The sequence below is a fragment of the Triturus cristatus genome, chromosome 9 (assembly GCF_964204655.1).
Source record: "Triturus cristatus chromosome 9, aTriCri1.1, whole genome shotgun sequence".
NCBI lineage: Eukaryota > Metazoa > Chordata > Amphibia > Caudata > Salamandridae > Triturus > Triturus cristatus.
Genome location: NC_140592.1, coordinates 1,098,421,605 through 1,098,448,854, shown reverse-complemented (window position 1 = coordinate 1,098,448,854; position 27,250 = coordinate 1,098,421,605). Strand labels below are relative to the sequence as shown.

Genomic DNA, 27,250 nt, shown 5'->3' with positions numbered 1-27,250 from the left:
GTGTTGGGTTTGAAATTTTGCGATCAGAGCTTGTATATTGGCTATCCTGGCTGGGCTGGGATATGCTAGGGCTTTGGAGGTATTTATGGTGGCTCCCAGATATTGATGTATGTGGGAGGGTTGGAGATGAGATTTGGGATAGTTTATTGTGAATCCCAAGCTGTGTAAGAGTTGAATAGTTTGGTGAGTGTGTAGAACGCATTTGTTGAATGAGTTGGCTTTTATTAGCCAGTCGTCTAGATACGGGAAGACATGAATTTGTTGTCTTCTGAGATGCGCTGCTACAACTGCTAGACACTTGGTGAATACTCTGGGCGCAGTTGTCACCCCGAATGGAAGGACTGTAAACGGATAGTGTTGTCCGTCCACCACAAATCTTAGGTACTTCCTGTGAGCAGGATGTATGGGAATGTGAAAATAAGCGTCCTTGAGATCTAGTGTGGTAAGGAAATTCCCTGGTTGTAGTAGTGGGAGCACTTGTTGAAGAGTGATCATATGGAAATGATCTGAGTTTATATACAGATTTAGGCGTCTGAGATCGAGTATTGGTCTTAGAGTCCCGTCCCTTTTGGGGATTAGGAAGTACAGTGAGTATACCCCTGTACCCTGATGTTGTAAGGGAACTGGTTCTATTGCGTGTTTTTGAAGCAATGAGAGAACCTCTTGTTTGAGGAGCGTAAGATGGTCTGGGGACATGGGACGCTGCTTGGGTGGTATGTGTTGGGGGGTAGTGGTGAGTTCCAGGAAGTAACCATACTGGATAATTTGTCTTACCCACTTGTCTGTTGTGATGGAGTTTCAGACAGGTAGGAACTGTTTGAGTCTTCCCCCGACTGGAGTGGAATGGTCTGGGGGGAGTGGAGGAAAGTCACTGTTTTGTGGCGGGGGAGGTACGAGTGCTGGTATTGCCTCGACCTCGTCCCTTGGTGTTGTTTCCTCTATATCCTCCTCTAAAATATCCTCTGATGGGGGATGTTTGTTGAGAGGTTTTGAAGGTAGAGGAGGTCTCTGCTCCCATATTCTTGGAGGCTCCTTTGTAGAAGGAGCGCCGAAAGGAGTCGCGTGGTTGTGGAGACAGCAATGCTCCCATGGACTTAGCAGTCTCGGTGTCTTTTATCATTTTTTCGAGTGCAGTGTCTACTGCTGGCCCAAATAACTGTTCTTGGTTAAATGGTTGGCTGAGTATGGTACTTTGTACTTCTGGCTTAAAGCCTGAAATGCGTAGTCAGGTGTGGCGTCTGAGGAGTACACTTGTGTTTATTGCTCTAGAGGCGATGTCTGCGGCGTCAAGTGCGCATTTAATTGACACATTTGAGATGAGTTTTCCCTCTTGTATAAGGTCATTTGCCTGGGTCTTGTATTGGTCTGGCAGGTGTTGTAGCAGATTCTCCAACTGACCGTAGTGAGCCCTATCATAGCGTGCTAGTAGGGCTTGGGTGTTGGCAATACGCCAATGATTAGCAGCTTGTGCTGCTACTCGTTTGCCCGAGGCTTCTAATAGTTTAGATTCTTTGTCAGGGGGTGGTGTATCTCCCGTGGTTTGGGAGTTGGCGCGTTTCCTTGCGTTGGAAACGACCAAAGAATCTAGAGGGAGCTGTCCTTTGATGTAACAAGGATCTTCTGGGGCAGGTCTATATTTTTTCTCAATTCTTGGGTTAAGCACCCTGGCACGGACGGGTCTTTAAATACCTCTGTGGCGTGTTTTGTGACACCATTAATTAGAGGTAGAATTTGTACTGTTTTCTGAGACTGTTCAAACGTGTCTAAGAGGAAATCTTCCTCGGGTGCATCAGAGTGCATGGTGATGCCATGGTAAAGTGCTGCCCTGTTTACTAGTTGTCCAAACCCCAGGTGTCATCTGGAGGTGATGGTTTGGAGGGATATGGTGTAGAGTCAGGTATATCTGGTAGAGGGTATGCCCAATCATCCAATGGTGCGGTATCTGGATCCGTGAACGGATCATTAGGATCACCAGGATCACCCCCTCCCCCTAGGTCATCATCATCATCCTGTGGAGGTGGTGTAAGTGATGGAGATGATAGAGGTAAGGGTGGTGTAGGCAGAGGGGGTGGGGTAGAAGGTTGTAAGGGAGAGGAAGGAGGAATAGGTGATGTTGCAGAGTCCTTTTTTATAGGAACTGGGGCAGGTGTTGTGTCCAGTTTCCGTTTCTTATATGGCACTGCAGTGACATGTAGAGTCTTTGGATTAATATAGATCCTTTTTTGTGTTGATCTGGATAGAAAAGTTCTTGTTCTTCAGGAACAGGTGCCGATTTTTTCGGTTCCGATCGAGGTTTTGGTTGATCGGTCGAGTCTTTGGCTTTAGGAGGTGTATTATAGTCCTTAGCCGGTGGTTTTGGTGCCGATGAAGGTTTCGGTGCCGAAGTTAAGTCTTTCGGCTTGGAAAGTTTCGGTGCCGGTTATGGGCCTCGATGTTTTCGGTGCCGAGGGTGTCGGATCAGATTTTCGGTGCAGAGGGGTCTTTTGTCTTCAGTGCCAAAGGTGCCGGGGGTACCATTACATGCGGCTTGCTCGGGCCCGAGCCACCAGAAGGCTTATGTTTCTTCGGAGCCGAGCCCGGAGGCGGGGCTTCTGAAGGGTGTTTTCGGTCTCGACTGAGGCCAGCTGGCGAAGTCTTGACCAATGACTTTGGTTTTGGAGGGGTTGGGGCAGGGGCAGTGGTACTCACGCATTGCCCAGGAGTAATGGGTTCGTCTGAGTCGTCTGCTTCTGAGATGATTTGAAGTTCCTCAGAATCTTCTTCCGGGACATCGGGACCCTCTTCAAAGATGTTTTCTGGTTCCGGGGCTGGTTTGTGTGCCATGATATGGCGTCGAGCTCTTCGATCCCGAATGGTCTTTTTGGATCGAAATGCTGTGCAGGCTGGACAGCTGGCTTCGTCATGTTCCGGTGATAGGCACAGGTTGCAGACTTTGCGATGGTCACTGTGCGGAAATTTTGCTCCACACTGGGGGCATTTTGTATACGGCGTCCTTTCCATGAGCCGTAGGCCTCACGGTGTGGATAGGCCCAGCAGCCCGCGTCGACGTCCGGAATCGAGCCGATGAATTCGATGTCGAGTGAAGGTGCTTCGATGTAGTTGTTAGAAGTTTTTTCGCTTCAAAAAGCTTGTATTTGAGATTTTCAACCGGAGTGGAAAAGTTACAGCCGAACCCAATGGCGGAAAAAAACAATCTGAGGATGGAGTGGATGCCCATGCGCACTGTAGTCCAAAGGAGGAGTCACCTATCTCGTGACCAAAGACTTCTTCCGAAGACAACAACAACCTGCAAGCATCCGAGCCCAACACCAGATGGCGATCTACTATCCTAAGTGTGTGATCTGCAGCTCATATGCCTCGAACACGTCTTTATTGTCTGATCCTCCAACACCTTTCTACATGAGTTCTCAGGTATGAGTCTTGTCATTGTCTGTAATTTGTTCCAAAACCACATGTTTAATCTTAATATTTTTCAGACATTGACCTACAAGAAGGACTGTGTGGTACTGTTTCCCTCCCAGTACTTCCCAGTATTATTCCCGCACTGTATAGATATGAGTAAGAACAGCCAACTGCGCAGTCCTAAACTCCTTGCAGAACACATCAGATGAATCAAAGCCATTCTGGGGGAATGGCAGGGATGCCCACAACTTTATCAGGTCCCGTTCTCAATATTATAACTGCTTTTTCACAAGGAATGGGTGTCCAGTTTAATAAGGATGAGCAGTCTTTGTAATTTTGTGTGTGGCAGTACTCGAGACACATTAGCTTTTCTATCCGTGAGCTTAACGGAAAACACTCAATCCTCCTCATCAGAAGCTAAATGATCCAGAGGGCTAAGAAGCATGCAAACATGAAAGGGGTTACCGATTCTTAAATAGCCAAGGCTTTAACTGGAATTCTGGTCCAGCTGGAGTATACTTTGGTGCCTACAAAGTTCAGAGCTGCACTTGTCTGAAGCAGCCTATGCATGAGCCCAGGTAAAAAGATTTTAAAGGAAAGGATGGAGTAAATAATGCATGCCAGGTGTCTGTTCCGCTTTCACAATGTAAATTACAGTATGATCAATACAAAGATAAAGAGGTGCAGGCCTTCTTTGTCACAACAATTTTTCTAACGTTTAAGAATGATTTGCATCTTACTCTACAATCCTGAATTTACTTCAGTTGTCCCACAGTATGGGGCAGATACTCAAATGTCATGATCCCGATTTATTTTATTTTTTGTAATCTGTTTTAATTAGGTTTTGGCGTTTACATGAGTTGTGCACATATTCAAACTTTTTGCATTTTGTAGTTGCATATTACAGATATTTTCTAATGGATGCATCAACAGTATACATACAATTAACAGTATTACCAATAACTGGCAATTGAGTTCTCGGCCACAGCGTGCTCAGCATAACATCATTTACAAATGACAAACTACAGCTTTGGTTATTGGTTAATGCAAATTTTCAGAAGTTGTCTAGGTGTGCGCTGTGTGTCAGTAGTTTGGTTGTGTAATACCTAATATCTTACTAACTATGGAGGCGGTTTATAACAAAACAGTTACATATTAAAACATAATTGGGAGTGAATCTTAACAACAGAACTGGCTCCTTGTCTCCTCGGATGGTACTTTCATTAGGTTAGCACAGCTAGCAAGTATTTTGGCAGTAGTTCATAGCATGCTATGGAGCGGGTGTGTGCATACGCGTTGTTTGCTATCCTGATCACACAACTTTACCTGTTCCCCTTACTTCTTTTAGTGTATATCTATAGGGCGTGGCATCGGCTGGGCTTAGGGATGGCGTGTTATTGTGAATGAGAGTTAATGTGGCCAGTATCACTTATCAGCTGGTGGCGGGAGGGACCTTGCGGATACCAAGTGTATTTTTCCGGTGGAGTGCCTTAGCCCATGTGAGCAGCGAATGTCTCCACATTATTATGCGACGGGGGTCAGAAGCTTTCCAGCTCTTGGTAATCAGACTTTTCGCCACGGCTATCCCCAAGTCTAAAAACCTGGAGGTGACTCGGTTGTGATGGTTTCGCAAGGTACAAGTGCAGGATATATGTGTGCCATTCGGCTGGGAGGATGAGGTCCGTAAATTGCGACAGTGTGTCTGCCACTGCTTTCCAGTATTCAAGCAGGACAGGCCATCCCCAGAGCATATGTAGTAGGTCCGCATCAGTGAGTGAACATTGGGGGCATGCGGCGTCTCTGCGCTAAGTATTGATGATCTTTGCGGGTGTGAGGTACACTGTGTATGATTTAGAATTTAATTTGATGTAGGTGTACGTTCCTGGGAATTTGTGTTGCGGACCATTTTGAGTTTGTGAGTTCGTGGCTGTAAGGAGGACGACGGAGCAGACCGGAAGCGGATCGTGACTGTGCCGCTGAAAGCCACTCCGGAAGTAGGAAGGGGTCTAGCCTTGGACTCGGCCGAAGGGGAGGAGCCACGCACGGGAGGTGACGCAGAACGCCTAAAACGAGCTGAAACGGAGCTGGAGGCACGCGAGACCGGAGAAAGGAGAGCGAGAAATCCAGAGTACAGCGGAAAAGGAGAAACCAAGGACGGAGGAGAGCTGCGAACGGGAGGGGTGCAGGAGGAAAAAGGAGAGACGGAAGACGGCGAAACAAGGAGAGAGAACGAGATATTTACGGCGACCAAACCCGGTGGGCTAAAGGGTGGAGAAGACGCCCCGGGTCCCAGCGCCACGGTCCGGGGAACGGGCCGTGGCTCAAGGCAAGTGTCTCTTCGGGGACCTTTTGGGTGGGGTTGGTGGGGAGGTTGCGAAGGGGCACTAGAGCAAAGGTGAGACCCTACCGGACTCCCACACTTCCCTCCCCACACCTGACTTCGGTGATGGTAGCACGGATGTAAACATACAAGTAGCGGCACTGACTCAGACCTGTTTTTGTTTTCTTTTTCCTCCCTTCCCTCACCTACCGAGCACCTCCATGTGCGGACTCCGAATACAGAAGGCCAAGATCCCTCCAAGTTTCGAACGGCCCACGCAAGGAAGATCCCACAGACAGTGACTGTCTCTTATGTTTGATAACTCTGATTATTCGCCCAAATCACACCCTGAACATACCGGAATATACTCCCCATCCTACCTGCCAGACTTGCTAAAATAAAGAGTCAGAACCATTGCACTTTTTTTTTTTACTTCGGTGGTTTTTTTTTGGGTCAACCTTCCCGTTAGAGACTCCCGAACACCACAGTGGCCTATGTCTTCTTCTCAGTGATGTCGGAGTGGCAATAGGTTGATTGCTGTGTGGTACCTTACTGAGGCGGCGGACCATTTGGTTAAGTGTCCCACCGCCCCATAACATGCATGTATTGTGTGGTAAGGTGGGTCGTTGGTTCAGTGGTTAAGTCGCCTCATCTGGCAGAGCGAGCTGCCAGCAGGGAGCAGAAATCGACCCGGGGACAATTCATCCTCCTCTACTAGTGTTGTGTATGGGATCAGCACACCCTCACGGTGCAGGTCTCCCATATCCTGTATTCCTGCTTTCCGCCAGCTCTGCAATTCAACAGTTGTGGTGATTATGTTGCCTCTGGGTGTTCCCTCTATTGGTAAGGCTGGTGCATATGGGGTGACTCTACAGGTGATGCATAGAGTTCTGCGGTAACATCTATGCGCTAAGTTGAGCAGCAGCGAATCCAGTGGCTTAGGATTTTCACAGGGGTGAAATAATCCGGTCAGTTCTTAGAGGGGTAGGCGCGACTGCGTGCTTACGGTGTCTCCTCTATGACGGTCTGCTAACCATCTAGCCACCCACTGCAGTTGTGCAGCCAGGCAGTAATGCTCTAGATTTGGGGCCGCTAGCCCTCCTTGATCTGTGGGTAGAAAGAACTTGTTTATCCCTCCTTGGTGTCTGGAGGTTCCCCATATAAACGTCTTTCATCAGTTTTTACAGCGGGCAGAAGAAAGAAGGGGGGGGGGGCATATAACGGGAGATTCGTGAAGTAATATAAGAATCGGAGCAAGATCACCATTTTTGTGAGGTCTACCCTTACTGTCAACTGAGAGTGGGAGCGTGCTCCAGAATACCATCTAAGAGCGGACAGCGGCGAAGGCTCTGCCGAGGTTACCATCGAGTAAATCTGCTGGGTTCCTGTATATACAAATTCAGAGGTAGTGGAATGTGTCTGCGTTCCATCGCACCTGTACCCCATTGAGAACGTAGACCGGGTCCCTGCATTGCTCACTGAAGGAGTAGATACAGGACTTGGAGGGGTTCAGCCTCAGCCCCGATATGGAGGCAAAGTTTCCCAGTGTGTGTGCCAGCTGTTGGGGAATTTGACTGATATCTTTTATGTACATCAGGAGATTGTCTGCGTACAGGGATATTGTGTGAGTGCCATCCCCCAATGTGATGCTAACTCTCATCGGATTGCCTCCGCCAACGGCTCAATAGCTAATGAGAAGAGCAGTGGGAATCGTGGGCATTCCTGCCTAGTCCCCCTCCCCACCAGCACAGGGTTCGATATGTAGGGGCCTGTTATAACTCGTGCCAACGGTGCGTTGTATAGTAATCTTACTATGCACAGGAATGTGTCCCCCAATTTATATCTCGCCATTACGGCGAATAGGTATCCCCACTCCAAAGAGTCAAAAGCTTTCTCAAGATCTAATATTAGGCAACCTGCAAGTGGCCAGCGATTTATTAAGTAAGTTACAACCCTGAAGACACACCTCCGGTTTAATGAGGTGCTCCAGAAGGGTACAAATCCATTATGGTCTGTGTGAACCAGAGTGGGAACTAATAGTGCGAGCCTGTCAGCCAGAATTTTCGCCAGTATCTTATAATCTACATTGAGAAGAGCTAGTGGCCTGTATGATAACAGTTCTGCGGGATCCTTGTCTGGCTTGGGCAATGACACCAGGTTCGCCTCTCGCATGGACAGGGGGAGCCTTTGCTCGCTCAGAGCCATTGTGTAAAGTGCAAGTAAGTGGGGAGTAAGCGTTGTAGCATATGCCTTATAGAATTCCGCTGGGAACCCGTCTGGGCCAGGCATTTTTCCATTTGCTAACGTTGTTATCGGACTACAGATTTCCTCAAGCGTTATATGTTCATTTAGCAACTACCTCTGCACCAGCGTTGTTTCTGGTAGGTGCACAGAGTCTAAAAACATAGGTAGCGGTCTTTCTTCGTAGTACCTTGCAGATTGGTACAATGCAGAGTAGCGGTGTGTAATTGCTGCACGTATTTCGTGTTGTGTGTATACAACTTGCCCTGCTTCCATTCTTAAGGCACCTATGGGTTGGTGTGTTTGCTCTTTGTGCGGGAGCCACGCTAGTGTTTTGCCCGCCTGATTAACAGTAGCATATGTGCGTGCCGAGTGCGATGCGTAGTTGTAGCAGCGGAGCCGCTCTATCAGGTCCGCGTGCTCAGCCCTTAGTGTTTCCAGATGCCTCGTGTCCCTACTATCTGCTGATTCTTTTGTCTCCTGGCTTAATAGCTGTCGCTCTACTTTACTGAGCGCCTCGCTCAATTGCTGGCGTATGTTCCAAGTGGCCCCTAGACAGTGTCCTCTTAATGTCACTTTGAAGGCATCCCATTCGAGTAGGGTGTCCCCTGTGGAATGATTGTTTGTGTGTTCGAGCATTGCTGACCCCAGGGAGGAGCGAAACACTTCTCTTGTAGCGCTGCTGGATGAAGCCGCCATGTGGGGATCGGAGAAGGCCTTATGTCCCATTTGAGCTGCATAAGCTGAGGGTTATGGTATGGGTGTGTCCGCTCTAGGTATTCAGTATGTTTGATGAGTGGGAAGAGGGCGGGTGACCCAACTATTCGGTCCAACTGGATGTCGAGGTCATGCACTGCGGGGTAGAACAAGTATGTTCGTGTATTGGGGTTAAGGGTCTGCCATATGTCTATCATCGACCAGTTTGCCAGCCACTCCGACAGGGCCTGTGCTTTAGATGCTGCTGTGGTACACGTTAGGGGCGGGTATGACCGGTCTCGCCCTACGTCCAAGAACAAATTGATTCCCCGCCTCTAAGCCATGGGAGCCCACTCCATCTGGCCAGTATCCAGAGAGTTTCTTAAGAAATTAAGCTTGTTCTACATTCGGGGAATTTATGGAACCCATGAGGATCATTTGGCCGTTCAGTTTGCCTTTTAAGAATACTTATCTTCCCTATGGGTCGATGTCCGCCTCCTCCCCCGCGTATGGGACTCCTGTCTTTATCCATATTAATGCCCCTCGTGCCTGGGAAGAGTAATTAGTGCTGTATACTTGTCCCTCCAGCGTTTGCAGAGGCGGTCAGCTTCTATTTGGGTGATGTGTGTTTTCCTGTAGCAAGGCTATTTTTGTGTGCCTGTGCTGGAGATATGAGTATACGGAGTATCTGCGAATGGGAGTATGCATACCCCTCACATTCCATTTCAGGATATTGGTCTGTGCCATGAGCATGTTATATGGCCCAAGGGGGAAAGCAAAAATGTAGTCTGAGTTACCATTTGGAGCTTCTTGGGATGTGATAAATGTAACGAGAACTAGGGATAGAAACGTAGTGAGCATAACGATATGAGGGCGAACTCGTTTTCGATGCTCGTCCAAACTGTGGAGCACAACAGTGGCAACTGTTATGTTAGCTGTGATTAACTGCGAGGATGCGTGCTTCAAACCTGTGCGCGTTAGGCATACCCTCGATATTTTCTATGGGTAGTTAAAGATCCCCTGTGTGTTAAGGATGTGATTGTGCGCATGTCTAAGCTAGTAGGGAGAGCGCCCTGCGGTGGTGTTGTGTTTCCTACTGCATGCCGAGCGGGCTTGCTGTGTTCCTAAGCATGCACCCATCGAAGCAGGTTGTGTAAGCAAAGCAATATGACAGGTACATAAAACTATGGAAGGATACACTTATCAAGTCAATTGCTGAACGTTCAGATTATGTCGTCTGAGGTCTGCGGTATGATGTCCGGCAACTGGAGGGAGGTTCGGTGTTCGGATCTTGTGGGTGATGACTCTGCCACGCTCCGAGAGAGGATAGAACGTGCCTCAAGTTCGGAGGTCTGTGAATTGGCCTGGATAGCTGCAGCTACGTGAAGGGCATCCTGTCTTTCCATCAACCTCTGCTCCATGTCAGGGATTGCTGCCTGCGATCATGCTGGGGCTTCCACCTCTACCCCGGCGGCGGTTTCTTCTACCTCGTCGAGGCGATTGCATGTCCACGGATGGTTTGGGCCCCGTTAATAGGCCCGGTCCTCCAGCCAGTCCCAGACTTCGGAGGGTGCGTCAAAGAATAGAGTTTGTTCTTTTGCAGCAACCGCAATTTGGCTGGGAATATTAAGTAGCGGATGTCCAATGTTCGGAGCTGGTGCTTTACATAAGTAAATGATCCACGTCTTCTCTGCACTTGCATGGTGTAACCCGGAAACAACATGACTTGTTGGTCTTGAATCTTTATTTCGGTGAGCTTGCGGGTCTCTCTTAATACTGTCTCTATCCCTGTAGTTTAGCAGTTTAAAAAGCAGTGGTCTAGGACTGGGGGGTGGGGGCTGCAGGCTGACACCCGGTGCGCCTGTTCCACCACAAACTAGGGTGATAATGCATCCTCTGGGAGTAGTTCCTGGAGCCAGCAATCAACATATGTGACAGGGTTGTGTCCCTCCTGTCCCTCCGGCAGGCCCACTATGCATATGTTGTTGAGACGCGAGCGGCCTTCCGCGTCTTCAAGCATATTTACTCGTCCATGATGTCTTGTAGAGCTGCTGCATGACTGCGGGTGGTTGTCTTCAGCTCTAGCAGGGCTCGTTCATTATTCTGGACCTTGTCTGACAGTTTGCGATGGTCGGCTTGCAGTAACATGAAGTCAGATGCAACCTTATCTATTTTGGACTCTACTGAGGTCCGGGTGTGATCCAGGACAGAACCTGTTTTCTCCACCATTTTGGTTGAGAGCACCAGATTTGGGGTCACATCTGCACACACGTTTTCTGTTTGTTGTGTCCCCTTTGTCCTCCGAGTGTGTGGCAGGTTGCTGTGCATTTGTACGTAGGTGACTCATGACTAATTTCTGTGCAGAGGGCATAAAGGTGATCAGGGGGGACACCTGTCCAGAGCCTCAAATTGCACCAGAATGGTCACCGACCATGCAGGGCGGGAGGGATGCGCAACGTTTCTGCGATTTATGGTCTGTTGCTAGCTGGCTGGTCCAGTGCGGTTTCACTCCTTCTCTTTATGGGCTCCGCCACTCGCAAGTGCTGGAGTTCCTTCCAATTTGTGGGAGTGCTCCTCAAGTTACCAGCGTGTAACCTATGAGCTGTGCATGTGCAGAGTCTTGCCCCCTTCCTACGGATAGGGAAGTAGCAGATAAGAAGTCCACTGTTAGAGGCTCTTTTTGCAAGGTGCCCCAAGTTTATTTACATTGCTTCCTTGGGGCTTTAGATATCAAGTAAAACCAAAGGGGATGATGGACGGAGTGTTGGACTCACCCCCAGTCAACTGATCAGGGTTTAATCCATCATCATTCTTTAGCTCACTCCGCCACCCCATTTCAGACATGGCCATATGCAAATCAGTCTGACCCTGTGCCTCATGGGAATAGTCCAGCCCGAACTGCCAAGCCATGTCTTCCCTGGACCGGAAATAAGCATCCTGGGACCGGTTTCTGGCTAATCAGGCATCATCAGCCAGGCTAGCTTGAATCCAGTGGCAAAGTGAGCAAGGGACCCACGTCTGGGCATACCTGGCCAACTTAGGGCGAACAAAGTAAAACCAAAGGGGATGATGGACGGAGTGTTGGACTTACCCCCAGTAAACTGATCAGGGTTTAATCCATCATCATTCTTTAGCTCACTCCGCCACCCCAGTTCAGATATGGCCATATGCAAATCAGTCTGACCCTGTGCCTCATGGGAACAGTCCACCCCGAACTGCCATGCCAGGTCTTCCCTGGACTGGAAACAAGCATCCTGGGACCGGTTTCTGTTGGCAGTTCGGGCTGGACTGTTCCCATGAGGCACAGGGTCAAGACTGATTTGCATATGGCTGGGTTCAAACTGGAACGGCATGGTGAGCAAAAAAACGATGGATTTAGGCCCAGATCTCTGTACTGGGGTGAATGTATGACATTGTTCTACATTCTGTCCATTAACTGTTGTTTTTGCTTTAGATACCAAACAGATTTCAAGGCCTCATGGGATCATGCGTGGTATCAGTCTGTTTCTGTCAAAGGGTCCCGGGGTTCGGTCCCTCGTCGTTGCTGTGCAAAGTATCTTAGCTGTACACGCAGGGTCAGCAGTGGGGGAATTGTTCCAGTGGTTCTTGGGGCAGCGCTTCGGTCAGGAGGGGGGGGACCCCTCCTCGGGGCCACGACCTGCGTGTCGCGCCATCTATCCTCGCTCGATGGGAGTGTCAGACCCAGCCTCACGCAGATCCTCCAGTGGTAGCACGGTCGCGGTGCACACCCTCCACTAAGTGAGGTCTGGGTGATGCAGTCCGCCGCCTCGGCCTCCACAAGGGCCTGGCTATAATGGCCAGGTTAGCGGATTCCCCCCACCTGGTCTCAGTTCAGGGCTCGCCTTCCCAGGCCATGGGTATGAGACAGCTGCGTGTTCGGCGCAGGCCCCACTCTCACCTTCACACTTGGGCCGTGCCGACTGCCGCCTCTTCTGTCAGCTTCTTTGTGTGGGCCAGTGTGATTACGCTGACACAGAACCAGGCGCATCGCTGCTTGCTGCAGGCTCTGACCTTGCCATCCTTATCAGCTTGTTTTTTGGCTTCTTCGATCTCCGTGGTTGTGCCAGATCAGCCCGACCCCTCTCCTACTTCCGCCAGGCTCCGCACCCAGCTACCAGAGGGGGGGTTTCTTTGCTGGTGCAGGGCGGCGTTTCTTCACTGCGGCAAGATTCCTTGCCCGCGCTGCATACCCGGTCTCCAACTCCACACGTCAGCAACAAGCCTCTCTGTCGTTGCCACCACCGCACATCTTTGCCGTATTCTATCTCCTCATTCAAAGGAGTGTGTGGTGGAATTCTCCCCCGCCTGCAGCCTGCGCCCGTTTCAGTTTTTACCTCAAGACGCTTCGCGGGCAGGGCCGCCCATGCGTCTGCAGTTTCCGTATAACACAGCTGCTTCGCTTCAAGAAGTATGATCCCTGGTATGCCAGGGGTGAATTTTGCCTTGTTTTGGTCTGACCGAACGGGGTTACATGCGTTTTATCAGGATAATCGAGGTGATGTGAGCGGAGCGTTTAAGGCTCACGTCCGCCATCTTGGTTGGCTAGCCTCGTCCCGTGACCCTGATTTCTTTTGCATTATTTTTAATTCTAGGAAAAACAATGCTGGGATAAGTGGATTTTGTTCTACTTACACTAAATGGCAGGTTTTGCCAAGCTGATTATGGCAAATATACATCTTCTGTGTGGACCCTCCCATGTACCTCTGAGATAAGGAACTCAATCAACTTTGGTGGAATAATTTATGTACGGCTGTATGCTCATAATTGAACATTTCAATTCAAAATGTGTTTGGTACTGAGTGAGGAAAGACAAGAGTTTGTTATGGCAGGGTTAGGTCACATTCAAGACCCCTCTTGTGTTAAGAAGCAAATTCATTCTAATAACTCTGATTTCAGCACTCTGTCAGATATTATCCGTCATTGGTTCGGACCAGATTGACGATCACACTCAAATCTTTAGTCTCAGGGCGTCTGTGAGAATGAAATGTAATGATGAGTGAAGGGTGGAACGAATTAAAGGAATTTGTTTAAACAGCCTGATAAAAGGCTAACTGATGTCATTCAGGGATTACTCTCTCACAGTCTAGTATGACAGTATACTCATACAAATGACTAGGCAATCGTTAAATATGGGACTTTAGTAGATCCCTAAGCTGGCAGGGCAATTACCAAAAACAAAATGGAAGAACAAAAAAAAAAAAAAAAAAAAAAAAATCGACCCACTTTGGTATGAAAAGTAAATAAGAAGGATTTGTAAATGAGGATTTGTAGAAGCTGAAAAAGAGTAAGGGAGTTGCATAAACTGCTATAGAGCTCTACCAGCATTCAATGAATATTATTACATTTAAAAACTGACCTGATATAGGTTATAAAAAAACAGTAAGATAATGTTTGGGAAATAGGTGGCAATGACTGCAGAAGCAATGAGCTTGGACAAGGGAACACTAACTTCTTTGAAGTCAAGTGGGCTACCAGGTCATAAAAGCTACTGATTTTTAGGTCTCACCTGAGAGACTGCATGCGCTGCCGCTTAGGAGTCTATTGTTCTTAGAGGCTTTGGGAACATTCAGGTTTCACACGTTTAGATTCGAAACACACACTACTTTCACTTGAATTCCAACAAGCAGCAAACAAAAGGTGGGTGTTCGATGTGAATTAGCCATCACAAAGTTTTAAGACTTAGAGGCGGTTTCTAGTATTCAAAACCAGAGGTGCTGCAGTCTGCATTATCAGAAGAAAACTAACGTCATATATTCCCGCTGTCAAATATTGCAGAAGTTCTGAGATCAGATATAAAAATATCAGTTACAGTCACATACGATTATATTTGGAAAGAGATTAACAGACAAGCCATTCTAATATAATTTTTTACGGGGGGGGGGGGGGGGGGGAAATCACACATACACTGAACGCGCTTGTAGTGTGAGATTTAGTACTGACACATTTCGAAAGTACACAGCAACAGCTCGTAATGGAAAGAAATTAATTCAGAACAACTAGGCAATGTTCCACAGGTAGGACGACAACCGTTTCCTTTCTTAGAGTAACGCTAAAAGGTAAACTATTCTGTTAATTTATTTTTTTGTTGGCCATTCATACAAATAGTGACTTATTTAAATATGCAGTGTTAATGGTTAATTTCAGGATGATCTGATGCCAAGTGCAGAACGCTTTTTAAACGAAAAAAACTGTTTGGAAAACAAAAGCAACTACCCCAGCAAACACTTCCTGTTCAAATCCATAAAAATCGAATAATTTCTTTAATCTATTGTATTGTAAGTGTATTTAATAGCGCATATTACTCCTGAGGAGATGTTGGAGAACTTCGAAAAGCCTAGAAAATGTACGTGAAAATCGATGGGATTTGGTAGTTCCCTTTATTTTGGTACGTTAAATGCTACCCACCCAACCAGACCACTGAACCATTAGACTGAAGCAAGACGGGCTAATTATGAAAATTTCTGTTATGCTTGACACTTCAATTAGTTCAGAGCTTTGCGCTACTACACGTTGCATTTTGATTATTACATTCATTAGATGCTTTTCGGTTTGAACACCCCAGCACATAAACTGCTGGCTGATGGCAGTCACTTGGTAGCTATGTGCTGTTTTTTTTTTTTAGCTTGAACTCCATAATTTCATTTATTTAAAAAGCACCAAACCACTGAACTGAGAATACTCATAATAGAGAGTGATGGTTACAACTATAATGGTATAGAACGTTTGCACACTTCTCTCAATATAGCCATGCATTCCTCAGGGAGGTTGATAGCCAAACTCTAAGACTTCAGGTCACAAAATTGCGAGGTTCAACTGTTTGGGGTCTGGGTGCCTGTGTTGGCACCGATTACGCGTGAGAAGATCTGGTGTATGTGGGAGCGTCATGTAAGGCCTGATTGACATACTAGGGCTGTTGCCCAAGTTGGTGCCAGTAGGATAAGAGTCGTGGACACCTGCCTCATTTTTCTCACCATGTATCGGATGGGGGGCGAGCGCAGTTCATCCACAGTGCATTGTCCATAGATCACAGGTGCGAGTCCCTAGAGGCACATTTTTGGCATTTTACAATTTTGGGAGTGGGGAACAGGTCCATTGTTGGGGTCTCCCACTTATTGGAAGTACTTGCGGAGGACTGGTAGGTGGAGTTCCCCCTTTTGGACTTGATGATTTATCCTGCTGAGCAGATACGCCAAGTTGTTCTTCACTCGTGGCAAATGTTCCTGAAGCAGGTGATGTTGTTGGGATTGCCCAATGCCAAATATGTTGTGCTGGTGCAGAGAGCTGGGTAGAATGTGTGCCACCCTTACTCTGGATGTAAAACTTGGCTGTCAAGTTATCTGTCTTCAGTAGTACTGTCTTCCTTCATATGATGTGGAGGAACACATTGAGGGCTAGTGTAATGGCCCAAGAAATCCACATAAAACCTAGGAGTCATCATTGACGCCCAACTTTCAATGCAAGAGTATGTTAAGACCACATGCGGCAAATGCTTTGCCATTCTGAAACTACTGAGAAGGTTTCTAGTAGTTTGGTGCGAAACCATGGTCCAGGCCTTTATAACAAGCAGACTTGTCTATGGCAATGCATTGTTTGTAGGCATGGTTAACTACCTTTTTACAAGACTGCAGTTAATCCAAAATGCAGCAACCAAGCTGATTTGCAATATAGACAGGTTTGGATCTGCTTCAGCTTGTCTAACCCCTCTACATTGGCTGCCTATGCGCAAACAAGCCGATTTTAAACATTTGTGCTACACTCATAAAGCATTACATAATGAGGGCCCAAGAGATCCTACAAATCAGAGTGGAATTTTATAAACCCACTTGAGAGCTGAGATACAGTGATTTGTCCCTGGCTAAAATCAAGAGGATAAGAAAAGCTAGATAGGGAGGCCGATCCTTTTTAGGTCTCGCCTGATCCAGCGCTTGCGCTGATCTGGCCGAGACATTTTGTATACAGGCTTTTTAAAGTGCTGCCGTGGCCTAAAGCTACAGTGCACGTGAACGTGCACGCGCGCAGCGCCATGTGTCTTCACTCCCGTAATCGCGATCACTTTCACTTTCGCGGCCGCGTTGCCAAAGCTCGTTTCACTTACTGTGCATGCTTCTAAATTCTGCTTTTATCCTCGTGCATCACTGTCACCGTGTTGCTGGCCCCCTTCGTCTCACCCCTCTCTGCAGTTTGTCCTTGGTGTGCAGATTCACGTCTGTTCTGTTTTTATGTTTTCTTTTGTGTCTCCACTTCTGTTTTACATAGTGTGCTTGCAGTGTCTATGTCTTTTTCACTCTGCCAGTCTGTGCCTACGTCTCTTTTCTACTTTGCCCCTCTTTCTCTCTCTTCCACTGCCCCTCTCCATGCCCAGTCTCTTGCACTCTCTTTATCTGTCATTTATGACTATGGCTCAGCCAACCAGAACAAAAAGAAAGCCGAAAAATGTCCGAGCAGTTGAACAGCATTCACAAGCAACAACTTCACACTGCACAACACAACACTCGCTGGGGTTAAAACCACGAAAAACAAGAATGTCCTCATCTCGAAACCAGGGGCTATTCATATTGCTTGTTTAATGTCGTTGCAGAAGTCCAGTTTATATTGGCCCTACGCTACTTCTTGTTCCCAGTCTCCTGTCGCCTCCATTGTGAGCTCTCCCCGCTCCTGCTGCTTTTCCCCCCCCTGCCCACACCAAACCTCTGCTCCATTCCAACCACTCCTCGTGTTTATATTTGCAGTTTTATATACTTGGAACATGATCTGAGTCCTTTTACATGAACACTAGTAATATTACACAAGGTCACATTAATTATTTTTTTTGGGAGGGGGGTATGGAAATGTTAATACATTTCTTTACATGCATTTCTGCTCACATACCTATGTGTAACCAGTGTTACCCTGACATGATGCCCCTGGGGAACTCATGCGCTAGCTTGGATGCCTCATTAGTCGGTCTTTCGGAGGGTATGACAACACAGCTTTGGCAACACAGAAGGTGTCTTTCCACAAAGCTCCATGCCCTTGCATTAATATTGAAACCCCAGACCACGTGATGCTGTTATCTGCTTTTGGAGCTTAATCTGACCTTGCATCTGCAAGCATCGGTTACAGCTGCACAGATGTTGCCTCAGACAGCCAGGCTATCAATCCAGCCAGGCTGAAGGAAGCCTCATAAAGCATGTACAGTACAGCTAAAAACATTGACAAAGCCAATAGATCTCGCATAGGGGAGACCTATAGGCTTTGCCAATGCGTGTTTCTCAAAATAGGGACTACATGTCTGTTGTGTGCAGGGTCATTGTGGTGCGGAAGGGGTGAGCATGGGCGTCATTTATGGGTCGCTGCTGCGACCCCTGGCATGCCTCTTGCGACCCCTAGCTTCAACAGAAGCCGCTTGTCCTCATGGACCAACAGCCCCCTCTCTTCTCCCCACTGTAGCTCCCCCCTGCTCTCACCTCTGCTGCCCCTTCTCTTGCTTTCACCACTGCAGCCCCAGCCATCGGCTCACCACATCCACCCTCTCCTGTTCCTGCCGATGATGTATTTGCTGTTCGCCTTCTCATGTGATTGCATTAGCTTCACCACTGTGATCACACCCATAACTCGCTAACCTGCCTCCCCTCACTCTCCTCTTTGGCTTTCTCTTGCAAATCTTCTTTCTCCTTGTAACTCCCTTCTGTGCACGTCTCTAAACCTCTTTTTATTTTCACGTGATCTTCCCACTTCCTCGTGTCCTTTCACTCCTCTCACTTCGTCTCTCTCTAATCAGCAAAAGCTTTCTCGCCATCACGGGTTCTGTGCCCCTCCCGTTTAATGTCCGCCCTTCTCTCGGAGCGGCACATTCATATCCTGCGCAAAAACTTAATTATCTCCACGGCTTCCAGAGAGAACAAGCATTTGCAATGCAATAGGCCTCGCATTTACGTAAGTTTGAGCTATTGGCATTGTAAATGACAATGCCTTTTTTATGGTTTGGTTTTTAAAACATAAATAAAAGGCATTGCCATTTCCAATGCCAATAGCTTAAACTCGCGTAAATGCGAGACCTATTGCATTGCAAATGCTTGTTCTATTTGGCTGTGGTTCAGTGGAATTTCCTTCCTTCCTTTGGAAATTCGGCTTATTGATAATCACACCTGATTCAGAAAGGAACTTAAAACCTTGCCTTTTCCGGACTAGCAGATGCTATAATATCCTTTGTTCAGTGTGATATCTTAATTGTTACTCAGCGTTGTGATATCCCCTTGGCAGATAAATGTTGCGCTTTACAAATTAAATAAATAAATGAGGTTCTGAGAAAGTACAAATTAGATATTGGATAGAAACATTTGATAGACCGAAATAATCAAAAACGCGCAGAGTACTTCAATGGACCTATAGGAAACCAGGTAACACATTTTGACTGCATCCACCGAACACATTTCTTTTTTTTTTTACTCCATATTTCACAAACGGGTTTCATTTGAGAACTTGGTGGCAAACACCAGTGGAAAAGACATCCAGTTTGAGAAAACAAATTGATAAACCTTGTTAAAAATAATTTCTAATATAAACTAATTATGCAAATGAGGAGAGTGCGTTCCACCTTCTATATCTTCCTGAAACCCATATTCAGAATCCAAGCTAGCTCATAGCTCAGAATCCAAGCTAGCTCATAGTTCAAACTGATAATCTGTGCAGTGCAGTAAACTACAAGTTTTCTTTTTAAGTACAACTATTTTTAAAACATTTATATACAACCTTCAAAAACATTTTTAAATTAGTTCTTATACATACAATGGTGGTGAAAAGATATGCGATTCCATATTTCACAAACGGGTTTCATTTGAGAACTTGGTGGCAAACACCAGTGGAAAAGACATCCAGTTTGAGAAAACAAATTGATAAACCTTGTTAAAAATAATTTCTAATATAAACTAATTATGCAAATGAGGAGTGCGTTTCACCTTCTATATCTTCCTGAAACCCATATTCAGAATCCAAGCTAGCTCATAGCTCAGAATCCAAGCTAGCTCATAGTTCAAACTGATAATCTGTGCAGTGCAGTAAACTACAAGTTTTCTTTTTAAGTACAACTATTTTTAAAACATTTATATACAACCTTCAAAAACATTTTTAAATTAGTTCTTATACATACAATGGTGGTGAAAAGATATGCGATTACAGAACGTAGTAAGTTAGGTTTAAAGCATTATTATTTGCTAATAAATGGCATTACAGCAAGAAAAAGGAGGACACAAGAACTGCCAATAAATGGCAACAAGAACAACTTAAAAACAACTTATACAGGCCTACAGCATCATGAAATGTACATGCACTATTTTTCCTGACTATCTTAAGATGCCCAAAATAGTCCAGAAAAACACTTACAAATCGAGGTGGCTGTTTGCAATTTCGAGGTTCAATTTCTAGAGATTTGTTGAACAAGTAGTCGGTAAACGTTTTCTCTGATTCGTTATCCATTGGATTAAGATTTTCAAAAAACCTCTAAAATGACATATAAGAATAGTGCCAGTCACATTAGCATAAGATTTAATAAGTGATGAACTTTGTGTGCCACAAATTACAGTTGCAAAACAGAACGTATAAGGCAGATAGTCCAACAGAAAATGTATTCAGCTACAACCTAAATTCTTTGGCATATGTGTTTTTTATTTTATCCGCAGTAAGATTCTTAATCCGATAAATGCAATTGCTTCTGGATCTCTTGCTGGACATTGGTCTTGTTAAAATTCCTGGTACATACTTGTTAATCTATCAGATTACTTCATTTGAGATGTGTCTGCTGGGAACTGTGATTAACCCTGTGAGTGTCATGTTCGGTAATGCCAGTAAGACCACTGTATGAATGCCATACGTGGGTTTTCTCTTGATTGCTGTATTCATCCAATTGCATTTAACTAGTTTGCTGTATCTAACTAAGACCGGTTTCCATTCTCAATTTTAGTAAAACCTTTGGAGTAATTCTTCATTCTTTTATACATATGTTAAATGGTAATTTACCCTACAACATATGGGGAACTACCAAAAACAGTGTATAAAACCAAAAGACTCCAAAAACAATTCTGGTGTACACTACTCTCAAACTTATTTATATTGATCCAGAAACAAATGTTCTAATGATCTTGTTCATTTTAGAGTGATGCCCTGTGCAACAAAACATGAATTTCTATGCAGCAACTCTTAGATTTATTCCATACCCTTATATCAGCTTCTATTCGTAAACAGTAGGGTTGGTTTTGGTACTGCTGAATTTCTCCAGTAATTTCAGCCACTTTTCTTCTTTTACTGAAATTTATCAATTCTTTTCCTTGTCTTTTAAGAAAATCAGGATTCCCTTCTTCAGTTTTTAGAATATTTGTTAAATATATTCCTGTTAAAGAGAAAGACGATCAAAGTGTGTGTGCAGCATGGAATGTTACAAACTAAGGATACATATCACTAAAATGGTAACTCTGAGAATGATACAAATGGCAACACATCATAATCCAATGAATTGTAGTCAAGACATTTCCATAAATAAAATTGGATGAATGCTGTAAACTTATAGGCAAACCGAATTCCATAAGATATAAACCAAGGTTCTGTCTTTCTCCAGTTGAAGAGAAACACTTGTACCGGATAAGACTGCAAACACATGGTTGAAAATGAGCTACACTCTTAATACTTGATACCGTTCACTGGAAATATGCCTGGCGTTGATGTAGACTGCCAAAGACAGTTCAGGAGCCACAGACAAAACAGGGACTAGTGGTCAACAAATTCGATGGTTAGGCTCATTTGCCACTTGTGTACTGGGGTCCATCATACTATGGCTCTGCCAAATGAGCCTAATACACCCTTTTCCCACTTGATCCTCAGAGTAGCGAGGGCAAGCAGTCAAAGGCTGATTAGCACTCAATCAGAATTCAACCACCAGACACAATAATGTAATGTCCAGCCCAGTGCTAATCTTTAGTTGATAAGAAAGTACATTAATCTCACGGCAAAACGAAATGCTACACAGTTCAACACAGTGTTGTATTCTCTTATCCAAAATCCAGTAAGGTGTTAAAACCCTACTGGTGCCATCTCTAGTCTAGACATGTTAATGTTTACAATCTCTGGTATACCGTATGAGCATAGGCATAAATCAAGCACAGATGCAGTTCGCTCTGGGTTATCCCACTGGCAAATGCGTATATGTGTTTAAAGGCTTTTATCACAATGAGCTTACACAAACAAAAGTACTTGTTCAGATTTCTTTGCACGCTCAGTCTCTTAGTTTGTCCAAAGCTAGCCCTTACTTTACCTGCTTGGTGGAGCTGCGACACTGGTACACATGCAGGAAACCCATACCTGCAGCAGTGGCTTCAGTGGTGCTGAACTGCAGTGGCAGCCTTACTCAGGTCACGGACTGCTGGACAGGGATCACTGCAGTTGGCCTGCATGGCAGCACCAACATTCGACATTTGCGGCTTCCCAGGCCAGTTGTAGACAGGTGCTCGCTCGCAGTTTCAGCCTTCAGGGCATGACCTTCCGCGGTAGCCATCTTTGACAGTCTCTGCCTCTTTGTCAGATCAAGTCTTGTGCATCGGCAATGATAGCAATTCTTCTCTGGGTAGTTCGACTGCCAGGCAGGCAGCAGAAACATCAGTTTATTTTTCTGGTACACAGCAGGATGCCTGATGACACAATGGTGCTCCTTACTTGGCATGGCGAAGTCCACACCAGAAGCAGGAAAACCCCACACAAGGCAGGTTGATCTTGGCTTCAATATCACTAGCAGTCAGATTCTTCTGGGTGTTTCTCATGCCGGGAACATGTCTGCTTCTCCGCCCGGACAGTCACACCTCCTGCAGGACCAGGCACTCTCCTTCTCTCTCTAAGCAGGAAGACAGACTTCTTGGTGCTAGGCAGACACAGAAGTACAATTTCAAGTTATGTACCTCTCACCTAAGGGAGACTGGTTGTTATGCAGATACAAACCCTGGTTACACAGCAGTTCATCAAGTACACTGTGGAGTACTCTCTTCCTTAGTCAAGAACAACTTGCTTGGAATTGGAACAATGTAGGATGTTTTGGGTCCCACTTGTACACTCATTTTCCAGGGTATGGATCCACTGTCTAAGGTCTTGGACCCCGTTTGGGTTGGTTCTCTCTCAAATGACAATTTATTGCTGATTCTCAGGTACAGTGTTTGCGAAAGATGGTGGGATTCATAGCAGGTAACAATGGTGCTCGCTCTAAGCAGGAGCATCTAGAACGAGGCCAAAGGAAGTGTGAAATCTATGCACCTATCATCACCCTACCTAAAGCAGTAAATTGGACAGCCAAATGTGTAGGCAATGCCTAGAAAAGTCTTAACCTTCAACAAGTGAAACTGCTCAGCCATCCCTCACTAATATGATCTACCAATAATCCCGGCCCCTGATATAGCTCCGTAAAATAATTGTTGTCCAGAGATATTCATTTTTGATTTGTGTTTTTGGATCATTAGAGAAGTAATTTAGCTTGGGTAGACATTACTGATCCGGGCCCAATTTTTAAAAATGGTGGATGTGTTGTAGTGATGATGTAATATTTCAGGAACCATGAGACCTATAAACTTCATAGGTTTTGGGGGTCAACAGAAGACTCCTCGGAGCAACCCTTCTGCCATTTTCCAAAATGGCAGCTATAATAGAGGAAGAAGGGACATATATAGAAATGAAACAAATAAGGTATGTATACACCAAAGAAGGTTTATGGTCTGAATATGAAAAAAAATATGTTTATCACTCCTGTTTTAGACACATTTTCATAGTTCACTTTATTTGTTTCGGCAATCGCTCATGGTATATTTGCAGAATGTTGAACATTTGAGAAGAGAACATTGACAGGGACAGCTTTTTGTAGCACAGGTTTTGCAAGTACATGTACGTGTATGTTCTGTGGGTAGAGGCTTCAGAAATGCCGTAGGATTTAGCACCCCATCAATATCTTGCCATCCAAGTTCACACGGATCGTTCCTCTTCATATGAATGATCCAAAACAATTACACATCTTTTGGTCAAGTAGAAAGCTCTTTTAATGTGCCTACGCACAGAATATGACGTTGGTGGATGGTCACTTGGGGGGGGCTGATCTCTGGAACTCAGTGTAGTGAAGATCGTCAAACGTGTGACAGTCAGAACTCGTTTTCCACACATGCACAAGCTATTTTTCTCAATCTTTAAAGTCACCTTTTTCTTCTGTCTCAGCAAATCCTTTTAGAAACTTTACAGGTTCAGCAATTAAAGCTCCAAGATTTGTTCCAATTTTGCTCATAGTGTCATCACGCGGAAGAATAGGTTTCTTGTACAGAATATGAAGCAGGTTTGAGTGTCTTTTCTTGCATGCTCTATAAGATATCCATAACTCTGACAATCCTTGACTTATGAACATTGCAACAAATCTACATAGCACAATAATAAGATCTGTGTCATCTGACAGTGCAATGACTCGATTGGAACCATTTCAAACAGCCCACTCAACATGTGAGCTTCCTCCAATTTGCTGTTAAGTTTTTGAACAATATGGCTTGAACTTTTTGAATATCTCCCTGCAGGCACCAACTCCTCATTGGCAATCATTCTACTTGCAATAATTGGAAACTCAGTGTTCACTGAAGTATCAGCAATGTCTTGGCGAGTCAACATCTCCAAGTTCATCCTGTTCGATGTTGATGACCAACTTGCACAGGTATAGGTGTCAAATTTTTTATTCAGGCAAGGTCAATTGTTCCACTTGTAGACATTCGTCTGATTCTCTCACATTCTTTGACGGATAGTTCAAGATAACTGTCAGACAATGTGCAGTTCTTGCAAGGTGCACACTAACTTTCATATCTGTAGAACAGCTTGAACGACCTCTTCAAAGTTTTGCATGGATGAAATCTTCACCATTCGCAATTGAGACATATAGGCCACCACAGCAGCAGTTGTCAATGAGGACTCCTTTTCAAATTGAAATTCTCCAGGTGAAGCTCTTGTACAAGTTTGTGTTTCACTGGTTTGGTTGCAGCATCTATATCAAATAATGCGATTGTTGGAGAAGATAATGCAACAGAATGTCCTTGATAAATACACCCCCCGTTCGTTTGCTACATCTATCTCTCTATGTGCTTGTGAAAGTAGTTTTTGTGTAACCTGTTTTGTAGTGGAGGTTGGACAAAGCTCTTGCTATGGCAATTATGGTGTGGAAGTTTAGCTTTAGTGAATATGTCAAACAGTTTTTTCAATACAAATCTCTCCTGCTTCAGTTATGCGTATAGTTTCGATCAATGTTCCAGGTCATCTAGTAGAAGTGTCTTTATATCGTTATCCACATATTGTTTGTGTCGTCAAACAGGCTCAGTCATTTCAAAGGGTTTTCCTTGCACCTGAATGAAATGAAGAAGGCTGTCAACATGTTTATTAAAACGGTTACCTCTCTTTCCCACAAGTTTGTGGTGAGGAACAGTTTCACGGTGGTCAATAAATTTTGAATTGGTCTTCTCTCTCAAAACATTGCAAATAGAAAGGACTTTATGGTAAACTAGCTACCATTGAGTAACATATTAACTTTTACGTGTCTGACCAACAATTCCCTTAGAGCATTTCTGTGATCTCTGGATCATCTGTTCCAGTTTCATATCTGGAGCCACAGCTTTGAACGAAGGCTTCCCTCTCTGTCTTTCACCACAAAATATCTTTGGAAGAATTTTCTGTAGAGGTATTTTTTTTTTCACCTCTAGCTTGCTCACTCTTTCCAAATACCAAGGTCTATATCTCAGGTAGATTATGCAATCAAATTCATGAAACACAGTAATCAGTGGTCCCACAGTCTTCACGTACAGCTCCCAATAACCTTTCCGATCAGCATGTACCAATTTGTTCACTAGAGCGATCATGTGTAAAACATTTCCCTAATACTTGCAAAGTTGTGATTTTTCTTCACATTCTTTGACAAACTCTACAAACATGGTTTTCAGGTTTTCTGATTTTGATCTAAGTGTATTGAACATTACCTGGCTTTGCTTTATGTCTTTTGAATGAAGTGCACCCTGTGCATTGTTCACTTCTGCAACAAGATATGCAAAACCTAATTTGTCGTCCTTGTTCCAGAAAGCATTCCAACGCAATGTTTCTTTAGCCTCAGATATGATGAGCATACCTTGTAACAAACATACATAATGGGTTCCACTCGATACTGACTGGACAGTTTTGCTTCTAAAGATTTCATCCTCAATAAGTGCATCGTCTATGACAATCCACTGAGATAACTACCTGCAAATCGCAACACAACTTTTATCATGTGTAAAACGCCCATCATTGGAGGAAGATCATCATATTCTACTGGTTTGCTCATTAAAATGTCAGCTACAATACAGAAAGCACCTTCATTGCAGAAAAATGACAGGATAGGCTGATCTTCACTGAGCATGCCCATTTTAAAAATCTTTTAGAGCTGTGTATACTGTTGCATAGTTTGTGACTAGAGATGGTATTATTGGTAAAAACCCAACCTTCTTCAGAAAGACGGTATTTTGGGAGAAAGTGCAGCCCATGGAGGACCTTGATTTTCTTCTCTCTTCAGTCTGCATCGAATAAGCGATATGATAAATTCAGTTAAATCAGCTTTGCAGACCGCAGAATCAACTAAAAGAAGATCCATGTCCTCAGCCACTTTGAAACTTTCTGGTAGACTAGGACGTGTTGATGGCTTGCGATTTTGCACACGTTGGCAAGGCAGTTGAGTTACAAGTTTGCAGCTTTGTTTATGCCTACAGCTGACACGCCTTGTTTTCCAGCAGCTACTTCATTGTTACAGTATTGAAAAAGCATCATAGCAGTATCATGTGTGCTGGATGTTCCAAACAAAGTAGAGAGGTCTTCAAAATCAAAATTATCAAGAACAGCAATTGTAATTCCTTTCCTGGTAAAGCGACTTGGAAGTGGTATGCTGTCGGATTCACAAGATTTTACAGCATAAGCTGCTGACAAGTTTCTGCTTCGTACTATGTCATTATAATTTGTTGATACACCAATTCTATTCATTGAAGTGATTAGCTCTTTACTTTTGCACTTGTCCTAGATTGCATGGCCAGTCATCATGTGTGCAGAGTTTTCTTTTTGCCTTCATGTAATTCATAAAACATGATTTTGAAAAGATAGTACATTTGCACAGAACAAGCCTGTCGGTTCATGGGATTGTCTTCCATTCTTCGATTATATCTTCAAAGCCATCATCAATGTTGTCAGCTTCTGTTCCGAACTCAAGAACTTTAGTTTGTAACAGTTTTGATTTGCTGATATTAAACAATGATGAAAAAAAATTTAAGACAACATCAGGCATTCTTGTTGGCTTCAATGAATTGGAGAGCTCCGGGGCATCACAAAATGTGTCATTTAGTCCAAAATCTAAATCTTTCAGGACATTTCTTAAAATGCTCCCTGCTGATTTTACTGCATCCTGTGACCTTATTTTGGCAGCAAGAACCTCAGGAGTCAAATTAGCTGACAACACCATAAGTGGGTCATTTTTTTTGTTAGAGTGACAAAAACGAATTCTGTCATTGTACATTTTCACCAGAAAAA

The 27,250-nt window shown here is 44.8% G+C and overlaps 1 protein-coding gene across 1 annotated transcript in view; it reads right to left on the bottom strand.

Annotated features, from left to right (window-relative positions):
* SOS2 (SOS Ras/Rho guanine nucleotide exchange factor 2) overlaps positions 1-27,250 on the bottom strand; it is a 324,695-nt gene that overhangs the window by 37,398 nt on the left and 260,047 nt on the right. Inside the window, exons 18-19 of the mRNA XM_085627000.1 lie at positions 20,872-21,044; positions 20,042-20,158 (exon numbers count right to left, since the gene is read on the bottom strand). Coding sequence (XP_085483126.1) covers positions 20,042-20,158; positions 20,872-21,044 — 290 coding nt within the window. The remainder of the gene's footprint in view (positions 1-20,041; positions 20,159-20,871; positions 21,045-27,250) is intronic.